Below are 18,888 nucleotides of genomic sequence, written 5' to 3' on the forward strand. Positions count from 1 at the left end.
TCACTTCCTGCCATTCCTTGACACTTTAAGCCTTGTCTGCAATTCTGTCCATAACATCGCCACCCAAGCTCCTCTGCAACCCGCAGGCAAGCCCCCCCTCCCCTTTTTGGCCTCATTATAACTCAGGCCAATCGCCTGCTCCCGAGAAGGCCCGAACCCTTGACCATCTCATGCCGCCAACCCCACAGCTTCCCTGTACCCCTACGTTATCTCCTGCCCTACCCCTCCCACACCTCCTGCCACCCACTCTCCCACCACCCTTGCCTTTACGAAACCCCTGTGGGTGCTGTGTGAAAGTGGGTCGGAGGTATTCACATACCCCCTCGACCTTGCGGCAGCTAACAGCTCAAATCGTGATATTTGGCCATTTCCTCCCCCTCCCCCACCCCCCCCCAAAAACATCCATGAGCCTTTCACCATCAAACAGAATAATTATGTGTCATATTCTGGCAGAAATGGATTGGAATCTTTTGGGACAGGTGTACAGGCGTACGAACAGATGAAATAGGAGCAGGAGTAGGCCATTCAGCCCTTTGGGCCTGGTCCGCCATTCATTAAAATCATGGCCGACCTGTTTGTGGTGGTTCGAAATCCACGTTCCCATCTACCCCCGATAACCCTTCGATCCCCTTGCCTAACAAGAAGCGATCTACCCCCACCCTCCCCCAGGCTTAAAATTACTCAATGACTCACCCCCCCCCCCTCCACCCCACCCCCACTGCCTTCTGAGGCAGAGAGTCCCAAAGTCGCACGGCCCTCGGAGAGAAAAATAATTTCTCCAGGACCTTTTCGCCAGGACTGAGGTGGTGACATTGAAAAAAAAAAATGAAGCACAACGTGGAGGGGAATTTATCGGTGCGTGAGAGTTCGCGTAGTCGCTTGGCAGCACAGAAGGTGGGCATTGTTGAGGAAGGAGACACCATCAAAACTTTTCGTCTTGCACTCGTCAGGACGGCGGCGCAAGAATACCAAGTCTGGAGGCCAGCCACAATTTACACTCTTCTCATGCGGTACAAATTGTTGTTGCCTTTGAGATTTGGTATTCTTGCGTCGCTGTCCTGATGAGTCTGAGACGAAAAACTTCGACAAGTCCCTTTCTCTCCGCAGTCCTGGAGAATCTAAGTGTTTTTTTTAAACTTTTTTATTTGTGTTTTTTAAATTGTTTTTAATCACCTGATTTTTTTTTTTTGTTTGTTTTCAGCCCATTGGCTTCAATCTGGAACTTAAAATTTAACAATTCTGACATTTTAGTCAATTTTCCTCCAAAATGGCCGCCGTCCCTAACGGCCGCCCATGTTTTGAATCTGGTCGGTGCGCATGCGTGTCCGGCTTCTGCTGCTCCGGGCCCGACGGGAAATGTAGTCTTTGCTGCTCGGCTCTACTGCGCCTGCGTGCTGCCCCCACCCCCCCCCCACCAAGCCAAGCCCTGCCCCTCTAACCTTCCCCCTGTCCCAGCGCACGCCGGGATACGGGAGGACCAGCCCCTTGGAGGACCACCTGGAGACTGGCTGCAGAGGCAATGGCAGGCAGCAGGTCCTGGGCTGAGGGTGTCCTGCAGCTCCTGAGCAGGATGAACTCCTTTCATATGCAGGGTGGCTAACTTGAATCTTTTGCCTCTGTTACTGGTGGCACCTTTTTAAAATTGTAAATAGGAGTAGCATGAGAGTTCAGGGAGGGAGAGTGTGTGCACACTCACCCAGGCAACAGGAATAACACAAGGGGGCAGCTGGTAGTTACCAACGGTATGGTCAACATGCAGAGGCTTAGGGAGGGAATACCAGAGCTCAGGGCACCCCACCAGCCAGCTGAAGGCACAGCTGCCAATGGTGGAGCGATGGGAATCGGGGGGATGGTCAAGAGGCCAGAATTTAGAGGGGCGCAGAGATATCAGAGGGTTGTAGGAGGTAGGGAGGGTGGTAGGGGCTGGAGGAGGTTACAGAGATAGGGAGGGTTGTAGGGGCTGGAGGAGGTTACAGAGATAGGGAGGGTTGTAGGGGCTGGAGGAGGTTACAGAGATAGGGAGGGTTGTAGGGGCTGGAGGAGGTTACAGAGATAGGGAGGGTTGTAGGGGCTGGAGGAGGTTACAGGGATAGGGAGGGTTGTAGGGGCTGGAAGAGGTTACAGAGATAGGGAGGGTTGTAGGGCCTGGAAGATGTTAAAGAAGGAGGGTCAGCACTGAGGGTGAGCCGTGCTGTCGGAGGGTCAGTGCAGAGGGAGCGCCGCACTGTTGGAGGGTCAGTGCCGAGGGAGCGCCGTGTTGTTGGAGGGTCAGTGCCAAGGGAGTGCCGCGTTGTTGGAGGGTCAGTGCCGAGGGAGTGCCGCACTGTTGGAGGGTCAGTGCCGAGGGAGCGCCGCGCTGTTGGAGGGTCAGTGCCGAGGGAGTGCCGCACTGTCGGAGGGTCAGTGCCGCGGGAGCGGCGCACTGTTGGAGGGTCAGTGCTGAGGGAGCGCTGCGCTGTCGGAGGGTCAGTGCTGAGGGAGCGCCGCACTGTCGGATGGTCAGTAGTGAGGGAGCACCGCACTGTCGGAAGGTCAGTGCTGAGGGAGTGCCGCACTGTCGGAGGGTCAGTGCCGAGGGAGCGCCGCACTGTCAGAGGGTCGGTACTGAGGTAGCGCCGCACTGTCGGAGGGTCGGTACTGAGGGAGCGCCGCACTGTCGGAGGGTCAGTGCTGAGGTAGCGCCGCACTGTCGGAGGGTCAGTGCTGAGGGAGCGCCGCACTGTCGGAGGGTCAGTGCTGAGGGAGCGCCGCGCTGTCGGAGGGTCAGTGCTGAGGGAGCGCCGCGCTGTCGGAGGGTCAGTGCTGAGGGAGCTCCGCGCTGTCGGAGGGTCAGTGCTGAGGGAGCGCCGCACTGTCCTGAGGAGGTGAAAGGAGTTACAGAAGGACCTATTTTCCTGAATGAAAGCATTTTTGTGCATGAATAACCCACACATGCTTCGCACTGACTGGCTGCTGCTGACCATCCATCGATGCTGCAGGTTAATCACTGTTGCCTGTTTTCACTGCACCAGGCTGGCCGGTAATCTGTTCCGCTTGACCCTGCAGGCTCCTCGAAGGATCTGTGCAAACCGTTCTGTGTTGCGAGTCATGAGGTGGGTGTGGTGCAGCCCAGGCTATTCCCGCTCCTGAGCAGGTACCCTGAGGTTTTCCGGGTGACTGATGATGCCCAGGGACGAGTGGAGCTCAGCAGCCACCTAACCACCTACGAGCAGCGATCGGGCGCGATTGAAGGGATCCTCGAGGAATGGAGGGAGGAGAAGCTATTCAACTGCCTGGGGAAGTGGAGGAACGAGGTGAGTGTGGGAAGGGGTATCAGAGAGGAACTGCCTGGGATGGGATGAGCAGTTCAGTGGGGCAAGCAGACCCAGAGCATGCACGCTCCTGATCCTCAGAGAGCAGGATGTCTTAGGCTGGTCTGACTGTGGGGCCTGGGGTACCAGCCTGCAGTACCTGCCCAGAGTATCACTCCTGCCTCAGAGTCAGAGGATACTGTATTTGAGCCCCTTCATCCTGGCAGACGCTCCAGTGCAGTACTGAGGGAGCGCCGCACTGTCGGAGGGTCAGCGCTGAGGGAGCGCCGCACTGTCGGAGGGTCAGTGCTGAGGGAGCGCCGCACTGTCGGAGGGTCAGTGCTGAGAGAACGCCGCACTGTCGGAGGGTCAGCGCTGAGGGAGCGCTGCACTGTCGGAGGGTCAGCGCTGAGGGAGCGCCTCACTGTTGGAGGGTCAGCGCTGAGGGAGCGCCGCACTGTCGGAGGGTCAGTGCTGAGGGAGCGCCGCACTGTCGGAGGGTCAGTGCTGAGGGAGCGCCGCGCTGTCGGAGGGTCAGCGCTGAGGGAGCACCGCCCTGTCGGAGGGGCCGTCTTTCAGGATAAGACATTAAACCGAGGCCCTGGGGCCAACATTTATCCCTCAACCAACATCGCTAAAAAACAGACGATCCGGGTCGTTCTCACATCGCTGTTTGTGGGATCTTGCTGTGCGCAAATTGGCTGCTGCATTTCCGACATTCCAACAGGGAGCGGACTTCAATGAAATGAGCTCCTTCTTTGGCTGTGGGAGGAGCTTTGGGATGTCCTGAGCTGGGGACCGGGGTCCCGAGGGATGTCAGCCCTGTACCTGGACACTCACCTTCTTCCATAGAACCACAGAGCACTACAGCACAGAAAACAGGCCATTCGGCCCTTCCAGTCTGTGCCCAAACAAATCCAACAAATGACCCATCTCTCTCCGTTCTTTGCTCTTCAGGAATATGAAGTGATGTCGAGGTTCTCGGACACTCCTTTGCTGAAGATGGAGAGATCAGCGATCGGTAAGGCTTCTCTCTCTCTCACTTTGCATCGTCTTTGGCTGCGATGGTGAATGGCTTGGCTCCCATGGTCCCCTCTGCAGCCCCCATACGCCTGTCCGGACCCAGTAGGCCGAACTCAGCTGGCCGGGTGGGGTGAGAGGGTGTGGGCGCGTGGACCATTGGCCCTTGGGTTTTGGAGAGAGGGCTGATTCACGCCAGGGTATCCGGCGCATCTGGACGAGAGGGTGGGAGAGCGGGAGGGTGGGGGGGGGAGGGGGGGGGTGTTGCAGCTCAGCCACGATGCCCCACGCAGCCGAAGAGCCCCAGCCCTAGCTTGACGGGTGAGAATCGGCCCAGAGGAGCTGGCCATCACCGAGCCTGTCCGGGAGGTCCGCGAGGGAGGATGCGCTGGGGTTCCGGTGAGGTGCGAGCCCCTCGCTCTGACTCTCTCCTCTGCTTCCCCAGGTTTGTTTGGGGTTAAAAGCTACGGGGTCCACGTCAACGGGTTCGTGCGCCACGGCGACGGGGCGATGTCCATGTGGATCGGGAGGAGGACGCACAACAAGGAGACCTTCCCTGGGATGCTGGATAATCTGGTAAACACCCCTCTTCCCTCCCCTGCCCTAACCCTCCAGGCGCTCGGCCCAGCAGCCTGCTCTCCGGGATCCAGCCTCAGCTGGCAGCCAGCGCAGTTTGGCCACGTGAGGCATTGTGGCCCAGCTGGACCCTAGCATGGCCCAGGCAGGTCAGCTGTGGTGACCGAGCTTCTGGTTCATTCCGGGAGTGGTGGCGAGGGGTTTGTGGTTGTGTTCTCTGCTGTAATACTGATTAAATCCTCTGGGGGTGCTGTTTTCTCAGCTGTAATACTGATTAAATCCTCTGGGGGCACTGTTTTCTCTAATATGGATTAAATCCTCCAGAGGGCGCTGTTTTCTCTGTAATACTGATTAAATCGCCTGGGGGGCACTGTTTTCTCAGCTATAATACTGATTAAATCCTCTGGGGGCACTGTTTTCTCAGCTATAATACTGATTACATCCTCCGGGGGGGGGGGCGCTGTTTTCTCTGTAATACTGATTAAATCCCCTGGGGGCACTGTTTTCTCAGTTGTAATACTGATTAAATCCTCCAGGGGCTCCGTTTTCTCTGTAATACTGATTAAATCCCCTGGGGGACACTGTTTTCTCAGTTGTAATACCGATTAAATCCTCTGGGGGCGCTGTTTTCTCTGTAATACTGATTAAATCCCCTGGGGGCACTGTTTGCTCAGCTGTAATATTGATTAAATCCTCTGGGGGCGCTGAATTCTCTGTAATACTGATTAAATCCCCTGGGGGCACTGTTTGCTCTGTAATACTGATTAAATCCTCTGGGGGCACTGTTTTCTCAGATGTAATACTGATTAAATCCTCTGGGGGCACTGTTTTCTCAGTTGTAATACTGATTAAATCCTCTGGGGGCGCTGTTTTCTCTGTAATACTGATTAAATCCCCTGGGGGCACTGTTTGCTCAGCTGTAATACTGATTAAATCCTCTGGGGGTGCTGTTTTCTCTAATACTGATTAAATCCCCTGGGGAGGCACTGTTTTCTCAGCTATAATACTGATTAAATCCTCTGGAGGCACTTTTCTCGGTTGTAATACTGATTAAATCCTCTGGGGTCACTGTTTGCTCAGCTGTGATACTGATTAAATCCTCTGGGGGCACTGTTTTCTCAGCTGTAATACTGATTAAATGCCCTGGGGGCACTGTTTTCTCTATAATAGATTAAATCCTCTGGGGGCACTGGTTCCTCAGCTGTAATACTGATTGAATACTCTGGGGGCACTGTTTTCTCAGCTGTAATACTGATTAAATCCTCTGGGGGCACTGTTTTCTCTAACACTGATTAAATCCTCTTGGGGCGCTGTTTTCTCAGATGTAATACTGATTAAATCATCTGGGGGCGCTGTTTTCTCAGTTGTAATACTGATTAAATCCTCTGGGGGGCACTGTTTTCTCTGCTGTAATACTGATTAAATCCTCTTGGGGCGCTGTTTTCTCTGCTGTAATACTGATTTAATCCTCTGCAGGTGCTGTTTTCTTTATAAAACTGATTAAATCCTCTGGAGCACTGTTTTCTCTATAATACTGATTAAATCCTCTGGGGGCACTGTTTTCTCAGCTGTAATACTGATTAACTCCTCTGGGGGCGCTGTTTTCTCTAATACTGATTAAATCCTCTGGGGGCACTGTTTTCTCAGCTGTAATACTGATCAAATCCTCTGGGGAGCACTGTTTTCTCTGTTGTAATACTGATTAAATCCTCTGGGGGCGCTGTTTTCTCTGCTGTAATACTGATTAAATCCTCTGGGGGTGCTGTTTTCTCTAATACAGATTAAATCCTCTGGGGGCACTGTTTTCTCAGCTGTAATACTGATTAAATGCCCTGGGGGCACTGTTTTCTCTATAATACTGATTAAATCCTCTGGGGGCACTGGTTCCTCAGCTGTAATACTGATTAATTACTCTGGGGGCGCTGTTTTCTCAGCTGTAATACTGATCAAATTCTCTGCGGGCACTGTTTTCCCTGTAATACTGATTAAATCCTCTTGGGGTGCTGTTTTCTCAGCTGTAATACTGATTAAATCCTCTTGGGGCACTGTTTTCTCTAACACTGATTAAATCCTCTGGGGGCACTGTTTTCTCTGCTGTAATACTGATTAAATCCTCTTGGGGCACTGTTTTCTCTAACACTGATTAAATCCTCTGGGGGCACTGTTTTCTCTGCTGTAATACTGATTAAATCCTCTGGGGGCACTCTTTTCACCTCAGGTTGCTGGAGGGCTCTCTGCCGGGCTTGGAGTGATGGAGACACTAATCAAAGAGTGTGAGGAGGAGGCCTGCATTCCCGAATCCATCGCCAGGACAGCCAAACCCACAGGCACAATCAGGTAACGCCTGGGGAAAACCGGTCCCACACGATCTGCTTCGGACCAGGTCACCAGGTCTGGGATGACAGATTTTTCACTCCCCTCCCATCCAAGGGTGCAGGCCACTCAGCCCTGCTGTCTCGAGCCTGTTACACAGGAGCAGGAGGAGGCCATTCAGCCCCTCTCTCGAGCCTGTTACACAGGAACAGGCCATTCAGCCCCTCTCTCTTTCGAGCCTATTACAAAGGAACAGGAGGCCATTCAGCCCCTCTCTCTCGAGCCTGTTGCACAGTAGGCCATTCAGCCCCTCTCTCGAGCCTGTTACACAGGAACAGGAGGAGGCCATTCAGCCCCTCTCTCGAGCTTGTTACACAGGAACAGGAGGAGGCCATTCAGCCCCTCTCTCGAGCTTGTTACACAGGAACAGGAGGAGGCCATTCAGCCCCTCTCTCTCTCTCTCGCCTGTTACACTGTGTCCCCACAGTTATCGCGGGCAGCGGAGGTCAGGAATTGGCAGCTCGCGTGCTGGTGCCTCACCCTATGGGAGACCGTGAGCCATATTCCTCCCCTCCCCCTCCCCCGGGTCAGTGGCCCGCGCCCTCCCTCAGCATCGCCATTCCGCCTCCTCCTGTGATTGACCTGCATTCTTTCTCCTCACGGCACAGCTACACCTACGAGAGTGACTGGGGCGTCTTCCCGGAGTGTCAGTTCATCTACGACCTGGAGGTCCCTGCAGACTTTGTGCCGCGAGTGGGCGATGGAGAGGTGCTGGAATTCTACCTCTGGCCTCTGGAGCAGGTGAGCCCAACCTTTGGAGCGTTACCACCCACCTCAGCCCCAGTCTCCCCCTCTCCTCCCCCCAGTTCAGAAGTCTTGTCTACACATCCCTAACTGAGTGACGTCTGAGAGTCATTTCCCGAAGTCATCTTCAGTCACAGTGACCACGTGTAGAACAGTCCCATCGTAAGGTCCGAAGTAGAGATGTTCGCTGATGGTTGCACAATGTTCAGCACCATTCGTGACTCCTCAGATACTGAAGCAGTCCATGTCCAAATGCAGCAAGATCTGGACAATATCCAGGTTTGGGCTGACAAGTGGCAAGTAACATTCGCACCAGACAAGTGCCAGGCAATGACCACCTCCAACAAGAGAGAATCTAACCATCGCCCCTTGATGTTCAATGGCATTACCATCGCTGAATCCCCCACTATATCCTGGGGGTTACCATTGACCAGAAACTGAACTGGACCCAGCCATATAAATACTGTGGCTACAAGAGCAGGTCAGAGGCTGGAAATCCTGTGGTGAGTAACTCACCTCCTGACTCTCCCAAAGCCTGTCCACCATCTACAAGGCACAAGTCAGGAGTGTGATGGGATACTCCCCACTTGCCTGGATGAGTGCAGCTCCCACAATACTCAAGAAGCTCGACACCGTCCAGGACAAAGCAGCCCCCGCTTGATTGGCACTGCATCCACAAACATTCACTCCCTCCACCACCGACGCACAGGGGCAGCAGTGTGTGTACCATCTACAAGATGCACTGCAGCAACTCGCCAAGGCTCCTTTGACAGCGCCGCCCAAACCCACCACCTCTACCGTCTAGAAGGACAAGGGCAGCAGACACATGGGGAACACCACCACCTGCAAGTTCCCCTCCGAGCCCCACACACACCATCCCGACTTGGAAATATATCGGCTGTTCCTTCACTGTCGCCGGGTCAAAATCCTGGAACTCCCTCCCTAACAGCACGGTGGGTGTACCTACACCACATGGGACTGCAGTGGGTTCAAGAAGGTGGCTCACCCCCACCTTCTCAAGGGGGCAATTAGGGATGGGTGATAAATACTGGGCCCAGCCAGCGACACCCACATCCCGCGAACGAATGAAAAAACAAAACCTGACAGATCGATCGATCGATCGACAACTCCCAGCCTGGTACCTGGTGCAGGAGGGTGGAAGACGAGATTACCTTTCGCCAGGTAGCAATTCCTCTCCAAAATCCGATTTCAATCACTGCCTAACCACTACCCGCTCACTGCCCCGAACACCCCTCGTCAGAAATAGGAGCAGGCCATTCGGCCCCTCGAGTCTACTCCGCCGAGCAACTAGATCATGGCTGATTATCGCCATTTTCCCCTCACTAACCCCCCCAGCCCCCTCGATATCTTTAATAACTAGAAATCTACCGACCTCTGTCTTGAACATAACTCGATGACTGAGCCTCACGACAGCCTCTGGGGTGGACAATCCCGAAGATTCACCAACCCTCTGAGTGAAGAAATTCCTCCCTATCTCGGTCCTAAATGGCCGGCCCCTTATTCTGAGACTGTTCCCCCCCGCCCTGGTTCTAGACCCTTCCCCACTCACCCCCTCCAGCCAGGGGGAAACGCCCTCCCTGCATCTCCCCTGTCGAGCCCAGTTAAGAATAAATTTCAGTGAGATCCCCTCTTCATTCTTCGAATCTCGAGAGAGCACAGGCCCGGTCTCCTCAATCTCCCCTCACAGGACAGTCCCGCCCATCCCAGGGATTAGTCTGGGGAACCTTCGCTGCACTCCCTCTACGGCAATAATATCCTCCCTTAGGTAAAGGGGGACCCAAACTGCCCACACTACTCCAGGTGCTGTCTCACCCAAGGCTCCATACAATTCACCAGAGGTGGTAGCATTGTAGTATTGCTATCCAGAGACCCAGGGTGATGCTCTGGGGACCCGGGTTCGAATCCCACCACAGCAGATGGTAGAACTTGAGTTCAATAAATATCTGGAATTAAAAGTCTGATGGTGACCACGAAACCATTGCCGATTGTTGTAAAAACCCCATCTGGTTCACTAATGCCCCTTTAGGGAGGGAAATCTGCCGTCCTTAACCCGGTCTGGCCTACATGTGACTCCAGTCGCACAGCGATGTGGCTGACTCTTACAAAAAAAAATGCCCTCTGAACAAGGGCAAATGGGGATGGGCAATAAATGCTGGGCCCAGACAGCGAGGTCCACATCTCACAAACAAATGTAAAAAAATTTTTAACAAGGTGCACAGTTCTGGTCTCTGTATCCCTCGGTTAGACCACACTCGGAGCACCGTGCACTGTTCCGGTCTCCGTATCCCTCGGTTAGACCACACTCGGAGCACTGTGCACAGTTCCGGTCTCCGTGTCCCTTGGTTAGACCACACTCGGAGCACTGTGCACAGTTCCGGTCTCCGTATCCCTCGGTTAGACCACACTCGGAGCACTGTGCGCAGTTCCAGTCTCCGTGTCCCTCGGTTAGACCACACTCGGAGCACTGTGCACAGTTCCGGTCTCCGTGTCCCTCGGTTAGACCACACTCGGAGCACCGTGCACAGTTCCGGTCTCCACATCCCTTGGTTCAACCACACTCGGAGCACTGTGCACAGTTCCGGTCTCCGTATCCCTCGGTTAGACCACACTCAGAGCAACGTGCACAGTTCCGGTCTCCGTATTCTAAAAAGGATATAGAGACACTGGAGACGGTGAATAAATAGATTTCACAAGGACGCTACAAGAAGGGAGAGGTTATAACTATCAGGAAAGATTGAACAGGCCGGGGCTCTTTTCTCTAGAAAAGAGAAGGGTGAGGGGGTGACCTGATCGAGCTCTTTAAAATGATGAAGGGGGTTTCGATAGGGCCGATATAGAGATGTTTCCACATGTGTTGGGGTGGGGGGGCGGAGACCAGAACTAGGGGGACATCGCTATAAGACAGTCACTAATAAATGCAATCGGGGGGGGGGAATTCAGGAGAAACTTCTTTACCCAAGGAGTGGGGAGAATGTGGAACTCACTCCCACAGGGAGGGGTTGACACATAGAAAATAGCAGCAGGAGTCAGTCATTCGGCCCTTCGAATCTGCTCTGCCATTCAGTATGATCATGGCTGATCCTCTATCTCAACGCCATCCTCCCGCGTTCTCCCCCCATACCTCTTGATATCTTCACAGTCCAGAAATCAATCTATTTCCTTCTCAAATTTATTCAGCGGCTTGGCCTCCACAGCTTTCTGTAGTAGAGAATTCCACAGGTTCTCCACCCTCTGAGTGAAGAGGTTTCTCCTCATCTCAGTCCTCAATGGCCTACCCCGTATCCTCAGACTGTGACCCCTTGTTCTAGACCCCCTCCCACAGCCCAGAGGAAACATCATCCCTGCATCCAGTCTGTCCCTCCCTGTCAGAATTTTATACGTTTCAGTGAGATCCCCTCTCATTCTCCTAAACTGCAGGGAATACAGGGCCTAGTCAGCCCAATCTCTCCTCATAGGACAATCCTGCCATCCCAGGAATCAGTCTGGTGAACCTTCGCTGCACTCCCCCTATGGTAAGTATATCCTTCCTTACTCCAGGTGTGGTCTCACCAAGACCCTGTACAGCTGCAGTCAGGCATCCTTGCTCCTGTACTCAAGTCCTCTCGCAATGAAGGCCAACGTACCATCTGCCTTCTTAACTGCTGGCTGCACCTCCATGCTTGCTCTCAGTGATTGGTGTACAGGACACCCAGGCCCCTTTGTACATCAACGTTTCCCAGTCTAACACCATTGAAATAATACTCTGCCATTCTGTTTTTCCTACCAAAGTGGATAACTTCACACTTATCCACGTTCTACTGCATCTGCCATGTTATTTGCCCACTCACTCAACCTGACTCCTCTTGAAGCCTCTTAACATCCTCCTCACCACTTACATCCCCACCAAGTTTCATGTTGTCAGCAAACTTGGGAATATTACATTGGGTTCCCTCATCCAAACCATTGATATATATTGTGAATAGCAGCTGGGCCCCAAGCACTGATCCCTGTGGTACCCCACTAGTCACCGCCTGCCACTCCAAAAAAAGACCCATTTATTCCTACTCTGTTTCCTGTCTGCTGACCAGTTCTCAATCCATGTCAATATATTACCCCCCAATCCCCATGTGCTTTAATTTTACACACTAGCCTCTTAATGTGGGATTTTCATCAAGATATCTGAAAATCCAAATACACCACATCCACTGGTTCTCCCTTATCTACTCTGCTAGTTACATCCTCAAAAAAACTCCATAGGTTTGTCAAACATGATTTCCCTTTCACAAATCCATGTTGGCTTGTCTGATCTAATCCCATTGATATTTCTAAGCGTCCTGTTATCATTGCATCCCTTATAATAAGACTCTAGCATTTTCCCTACTACTGAGGTTAGGCTAACCGGTCTGTAATTCGCTGTTTGCTCCCTCCCTCCCTCTTTTAAATAGCGGGGTTACGTTTGCCACCTTTTGGGACTGTTCCAGAATCTACCGAATTTTGGAAGATGACAACCAACCCGTCCACTATTTCCCTGGCCACCTCCTGCAGTACCCCTGGGATGGGCAATTTGAGGTGAATCGTGTCGATGTAGTTAAGAAGGAGGCTGGGTTAAATACGAGGGAGAAAGAAATAGAAGGGTATGGGGATAGGGGAGATGAAGAGGGGGGGGTGGCGGGAGGAGGCTGGCGCGGGGCAGCAACGCCAGCGCCGAGCAGAAGAAGGGCTGAATGGCCTGCTTCAACACTTTTTAAACTCGTTCAATTTCCACGTCCTTATCAACGACAGGTGAGAGAGGTCATCGCGGGCTCCGAATTCAAACCGAACTGTGCCATGATTGCGCTGGACTTTCTTGTAAGACATGGAGTGCTGCACGCGGACAACGGTGAGAATGAGAATGGGGGGGGGGGGAAACGGAGGAGACGGGGGCTGGTCTCGGGGTACACACGGACGTTATCGCAGGATAGGGCGCGGCTGTCAGGGCACGCAGGGGGTCAGCCGTGCGTTTATTCGATGTGAAGGCGGGTGGCGGGGTCTTAACCGAGGCCCGGCTCTCCCACTTCACCGGCACCTTTCGCCAGCTGAGGACATCCCAAAGCCACTTGAGGGAGTCTTTTATTGAAGTGTTGATCCTTGAGAGAGAGAGGGGAGACCGATGCCCGAGTAGCCCAGCGGGTTACGGGTGGAGAGGAAAGGCTCCTCGCTGGGGTGGGGGGGTGGGGCGGGAACAGCGCCTCGTTGGAAGTTTAAAAACAGACGTCAAGCCAATCGGTGTGTTTTGTATTGCAGAGCGACATTACCACCAGTTTATCGAAGGGCTGCACAGGGAGCTGTGAGCTGAACAGCTGACAGGACAGCGAGACGCATATTCCACACGGAGCCCTCATCCTACCTCACGCTGTCCCCGAGCGTTTCGGTCTCATTTCAGATTTGTCAATTTAAACAATCATGATCGAGAGAGACAGAGAGACGGGATTCAGCCTCAGCCCAGGACAATCCCACTCACCAGTGGAAACTCTCCCAGTCGGTCAGCAGCAGCTTCGCCCCTTGGTTTTGGGATGGCCTACTCCCCTCCCCCCTCCCTGCTTTGGACAGTTTGTACATCCTGTTACCGTTGCTGGATTTAATCTCCCAGGACCGGGCTTCTATCCCCCTCGAATGTCGAAGATTAAGGGGGTGATCCGATCGAGGAGGGGTTTAAGATGATGAAAGGATTCGATAGGGTCGATAGAGGGTAACTATCTCCTCTGCTGGGGAGGGGGTGTTGGGGGAGCCCAGATCGAGGGGGCGGAACCTTAAACGGAGAGCCAGGCCGTTCGGGGGGGTGGGGCATGTCAGGGAGCTAATCTTCACACAGAGTGGGAGCGGGAATCTGGAACTCTCCCCCACCCCACAAATAGCTGTCGAGGCTGAGGGGCAATTGTGATTGATAGATTTTTTTTGGGTAAAGGGGATTAAGGGTTATGGAACCGAGGTGGGTAGATGGAATTGAGATGCAGATCAGCCGTGATCTGACTGAATGGGGAAGAGGCTCGAGAGGGGCTGAATGGCCTCCTCCTGTTCCTGTGTAACAGGCTCGAGAGGGGCAGAATGGCCTCCCCCTGTTCCTGTGTAACAGGCTTGAGGAACTGAATGGCCTCCTCCTGTGTTATAGACTTAAGAGGGGCTGAATTTCCCCCTCTTCCTGTGTAACAGACTCGAGAGGGGCTGAATGGCCTCCTCCTGTTGCTGCGAAAGGCACAGGCCAGGATAATACACCCGCCACTCGCCGACTCACAGCCACGACGCGCAAGACACCTCGTCGCTCAGAGCTGGGCGTGAACCCTGGGCCGATCACACAAGGGGGCAGCAGCTAAATACACCGCCCCCCCGACCCCCTCCTCTAGCGGCGCAAATCATCGGCCGCTGGCTGCCGGAACCGCAAACCGCCCACCGGTCCTTAACCCACCACGAAACGTCCGTGAAAATGGTCAAGACTTTTTAATTAAGTACAAAAGTACAGGTGGAGGCTGATAAAAATATTTACAATCCTTTTATAATTCCCCTCAAAAAAAAAGGAAAGAAATCCGGGATCAGTTCGTCCTATCGAACGCCGTCGCTGTGGTTTCCCGGACAGCGATCCAGGGTCCTCCCTCGGACATCGACTCCCTAGGAGTGCTGACCGACCTGCCACAGCCCATGTCACTGTCGAGACAAAAGACACAACCCAGCCCGTCGTTTTTATTTTTTTAAACTCCGCCTCGGGACCGGCCCAGACCACCTCGCGGCCAACGAAGGAGTTTACGTGACCCGCTCTCCCCCCCCCAGCAATCGGCGCACAGCAGAGCTCCCACAGGGAGCGAGGTGAGAGCGACCTCGGCAAAAGGCCAGCACGTTGTCGCCCACCCCCCCCCACTGAACGTGCCCGGGCATCGGACTCTTGACCAGAGGGGGAGACGTCGCTTCCCGCTTCTCCTTTCACCCCCCCCCCACACACCTCCTTCCCCCACCTCCCACTGCTCCCCCTCCTCCCCCCTCGAGCGGTGACGATCGAGCTGAGCTCCAACGCGCACTTACCGACATGGCTGGTGAGATTTGGTCAATGCCTCAGGTCTACTGAAAGGGAAAGAGAGAGAGAGAGAGGAAGATAATAAATGCAGGTCGAAGAGGACACCGTGCGTGAGACGGAGCGATCAGGAGGTTGGTAGGAGGTGGGGGGAGAGAGAGAGAGGGGAAAACACAGAGCAGCTTACCTTGGAGGACGGGGCGATTCCCGATTCCTTACGCCCCAGTCTCGTGCCTTCCTTCCAGCCCATCGCCTGCATCATGCGGTTCCCGATGCCGTGACTCATCCCGTCGTACCTACAGGGAGACAAAGACCAGCCGGGCTCAGCGACCCTCAGCACTCTCAACGGCCCCGCAAAGCTCGAGCAATCGTTCCGGGATTCGCTGCTGCACCCGGGCCGATTTCAGCCCGGGACAGCGCAGTTTGCCTTTGGCTGTTGTTGGGGGTGGGGTCGAGGGGAGTTGGGGGGCAAACCAGCCAGGGTTACTCACGCCCGACTGCAGGGGCAGTGAGAGAGAGGGTGGGTGGCGGGGGGGGGGAAACCAGCCGGGGTTACTCACACCCGACTGCAGGGGCAGTGAGAGAGAGAGAGGGTGGGGAGGGGGGTGGGAAACCAGCCGGGGTTACTCACACCCGACTGCAGGGGCAGTGAGAGAGAGGGTGGGGAGGGGGGTGGGAAACCAGCCGGGGTTACTCACACCCGACTGCAGGGGCAGTGAGAGAGAGAGGGTGGGGAGGGGGGTGGGAAACCAGCCGGGGTTACTCACACCCGACTGCAGGGGCAGTGAGAGAGAGAGAGGGTGGGGAGGGGGGGGGAACCAACCGGGGTTACTCACGCCCGACTGCAGGGGCAGTGAGAGAGAGAGAGGGTGGGGAGGGGGGTGGGAAACCAGCCGGGGTTACTCACACCCGACTGCAGGGGCAGTGAGAGAGAGGGTGGGGAGGGGGGTGGGAAACCAGCCGGGGTTACTCACACCCGACTGCAGGGGCAGTGAGAGAGAGAGAGGGTGGGGAGGGGGGGGGGAACCAACCGGGGTTACTCACACCCGACTGCAGGGGCAGTGAGAGAGAGGGGGTGGGGAGGGGGGGGGAACCAACCGGGGTTACTCACACCCGACTGCAGGGGCAGTGAGAGAGAGAGAGGGTGGGGAGGGGGGGGGAACCAACCGGGGTTACTCACGCCCGACTGCAGGGGCAGTGAGAGAGAGAGGGTGGGGAGGGGGGTGGGAAACCAGCCGGGGTTACTCACGCCCGACTGCAGGGGCAGTGAGAGAGAGAGGGTGGGGAGGGGGGGGGGGGAACCAGCCGGGGTTACTCACACCTGACTGCAGGGGCAGTGAGAGAGAGAGGGTGGGGAGGGGGGGGGAAACCAGCCGGGGTTACTCACGCCCGACTGCAGGGGCAGTGAGAGAGAGAGGGTGGGGAGGGGGGTGGGAAACCAGCCGGGGTTACTCACGCCCGACTGCAGGGGCAGTGAGAGAGAGAGGGTGGGTGGCGGGGGGGGGGGGGGGGGGGGGAACCAGCCAGGGTTACTCACGCCCGACTGCAGGGGCAGTGAGAGAGAGAGGGTGGGGAGGGGGGGGGGGGAACCAGCCGGGGTTACTCACACCTGACTGCAGGGGCAGTGAGAGAGAGAGGGTGGGGAGGGGGGGGGAAACCAGCCGGGGTTACTCACACCCGACTGCAGGGGCAGTGAGAGAGAGAGGGTGGGTGGCGGGGGGGGGGAACCAGCCGGGGTTACTCACACCCGACTGCAGGGGCAGTGAGAGAGAGAGGGTGGGGAGGGGGTGGGAAACCAGCCGGGGTTACGCCCGACTGCAGGGGCAGTGAGAGAGAGAGGGTGGGGAGGGGGTGGGAAACCAGCCGGGGTTACGCCCGACTGCAGGGGCAGTGAGAGGGGGGGTGGGGGGGGGGTAAAGAGGAAAGATTGGGTTGTTTTTTAGGAGGGAGGGTGGGTGCCTCAGATTTTCACTTGGGTCTCTTGCCCCTCACCGCATCGCAGAGTAAAATAAACTGCGGCTGACGTACTGTGTCCTTTTCCGTTTGGGTTCGATAGCGTCTGTAATCCCAAGTTTGCCCCGTCTCTCTGTCGCTCTGAACTTGAACTGTGGATGAAATGATAAATGGTTATTAAAGACGCTGCTTTTAGACCCGACTTTATTCCGTGACGGCCTGGGGACAGGGTCTGGTGAGGTGGGAGGGGGGGCGGGGAAGTTAATCAACCTACTCCTGGGTCCCTGCAACGTGTCTCCTGGGTGAGGCACCAAGACTGGTCTCCGGCGGTGATGCCCTGTCCAGTCTCCCGGCTCAGAGCACAGGCCTGCTGGGGACCTGGACCCCAACACGAGCAGTCACCTTCTTCAGAGCAGGCAGAGTGCACAAGGGTCAGCACCTGAAGTGGTAGGACACAGAAACAAAGGAGTAGACCATTCCCGTCTCTGTATCCCTCGGTTAGACCACACTCGGAGCACTGTGCACAGTTCCGGTCTCCGTATCCCTCCGTTAGACCACACTCGGAGCACTGTGCACAGTTCCGGTCTCCGTCTCCCTGGGTTAGACCACACTCGGAGCACTGTGCACAGTTCCGGTCTCCATATCCCTCGGTTAGACCACACTCGGAGCACTGTGCACAGTTCCGGTCTCCGTATCCCTCGGTTAGACCACACTCGGAGCACTGTGCACAGTTCCGGTCTCCATATCCCTCGGTTAGACCACACTCGGAGCACTGTGCACAGTTCCGGTCTCCATATCCCTCGGTTAGACCACACTCGGAGCACTGTGCACATTTCCGGTCTCCGTCTCCCTGGGTTAGACCACACTCGGAGCACTGTGCACAGTTCCCGTCTCTCTATCCCTCGGTTAGACCACACTCGGAGCACTGTGCACAGTTCCGGTCTCCGTCTCCCTGGGTTAGACCACACTCGGAGCACTGTGCACAGTTCCCGTCTCTCTATCCCTCGGTTAGACCACACTCGGAGCACTGTGCACAGTTCCGGTCTCCGTCTCCCTGGGTTAGACCACACTCGGAGCACTGTGCACAGTTCCCGTCTCTCTATCCCTCGGTTAGACCACACTCGGAGCACTGTGCACAGTTCCGGTCTCCGTCTCCCTGGGTTAGACCACACTCGGAGCACTGTGCACAGTTCCCGTCTCTCTATCCCTCGGTTAGACCACACTTGGAGCACTGTGCACAGTTCCAGTCTGCATATTCCTCGGTTAGACCACACTTGGAGCACTGTGCACAGTTCCAGTCTGCATATTCCTCGGTTAGACCACACTTGGAGCACTGTGCACAGTTCCAGTCTCCGTATCCCTCGGTTAGACCATACTCGGAGCACTATGCACGGTTCTGGTCTCCGTATTATAAAAATGATATAGAGACACTGGAGAAGGTACTAAAAAGATTTACATGCACGAGACCAGAAGAAAGATTGAACAGGTTGGGAGAAAAGAGGAGGCTGAGGGGGGTGACCTGATCGAGGTCTTTAAAATAATGAAGGGGGCTTTGATAGGGTCGACGTAGAGAAGGTGTTTCCACTGGTGGGGGGGGGAACAGACCAGAACTAGGGGGACATCAATATAAGACAGTCACCAATAAATCCAATCGCGGGGGAATTCAGGAAAAATGTCTTCACCCAGAGAGCGGGGAGAATGTGGAACTCGCTCCCACAGGGAGCGGTCGAGGTGAATCGTGTCGATGTGTTTAAGGTGGGGAAGCTGGATAAACACACGAGGGAGAAAGGGATAGAAAAATATGGGAAAGCGGGTGATGAAGAGGAGGCTGGTGTGGAACAGGAACACCAGCATGGAGCAGAGGGGCCGAATGGCCTGTTCCTGTGCTGGATT

The 18,888-nt window shown here is 55.2% G+C and overlaps 1 protein-coding gene and 1 long non-coding RNA gene across 2 annotated transcripts; one reads left to right on the forward strand and one right to left on the reverse strand.

The window, feature by feature from the left end:
- The first annotated feature begins 1,469 nt into the window (after window positions 1–1,469).
- tpk2 (thiamin pyrophosphokinase 2) lies at window positions 1,470–13,369 on the forward strand. Its single transcript, XM_078537107.1, has 8 exons — window positions 1,470–1,592; window positions 3,046–3,293; window positions 4,248–4,311; window positions 4,756–4,886; window positions 7,105–7,223; window positions 7,868–8,000; window positions 12,786–12,882; window positions 13,287–13,369. The coding sequence occupies exons 1-8, from the start codon at window positions 1,520–1,522 to the stop codon at window positions 13,331–13,333; spliced, it is 912 nt and encodes a 303-aa protein (XP_078393233.1). The 5' UTR covers window positions 1,470–1,519; the 3' UTR covers window positions 13,334–13,369.
- Window positions 13,370–15,043: 1,674 nt separating this feature from the next.
- LOC144676785 (uncharacterized) lies at window positions 15,044–17,650 on the reverse strand. Its single transcript, XR_013575426.1, has 3 exons — window positions 17,071–17,650; window positions 15,230–15,338; window positions 15,044–15,092 (listed from the first exon to the last, which is right to left on the reverse strand). It is a non-coding gene; the product is annotated as an uncharacterized LOC144676785 (long non-coding RNA).
- Between the last annotated feature and the right edge of the window lie 1,238 nt (window positions 17,651–18,888).

Source organism: Cetorhinus maximus, unplaced genomic scaffold (assembly GCF_964194155.1).
Source record: "Cetorhinus maximus unplaced genomic scaffold, sCetMax3.hap1.1 HAP1_SCAFFOLD_1905, whole genome shotgun sequence".
Taxonomy (NCBI): domain Eukaryota; kingdom Metazoa; phylum Chordata; class Chondrichthyes; order Lamniformes; family Cetorhinidae; genus Cetorhinus; species Cetorhinus maximus.

Bases quoted from the DNA above. Each gene is read 5' to 3' on its own strand.
- tpk2 (XM_078537107.1), top strand. From the start codon at position 1,520: ATGGCAGGCAGCAGGTCCTGGGCTGAGGGTGTCCTGCAGCTCCTGAGC. The intron at 3,294-4,247 runs GTGAGTGTGGGA...TTTGCTCTTCAG, and splicing joins TGGGGAAGTGGAGGAACGAG to GAATATGAAGTGATGTCGAG. The intron at 4,312-4,755 runs GTAAGGCTTCTC...CTGCTTCCCCAG, and splicing joins GATGGAGAGATCAGCGATCG to GTTTGTTTGGGGTTAAAAGC.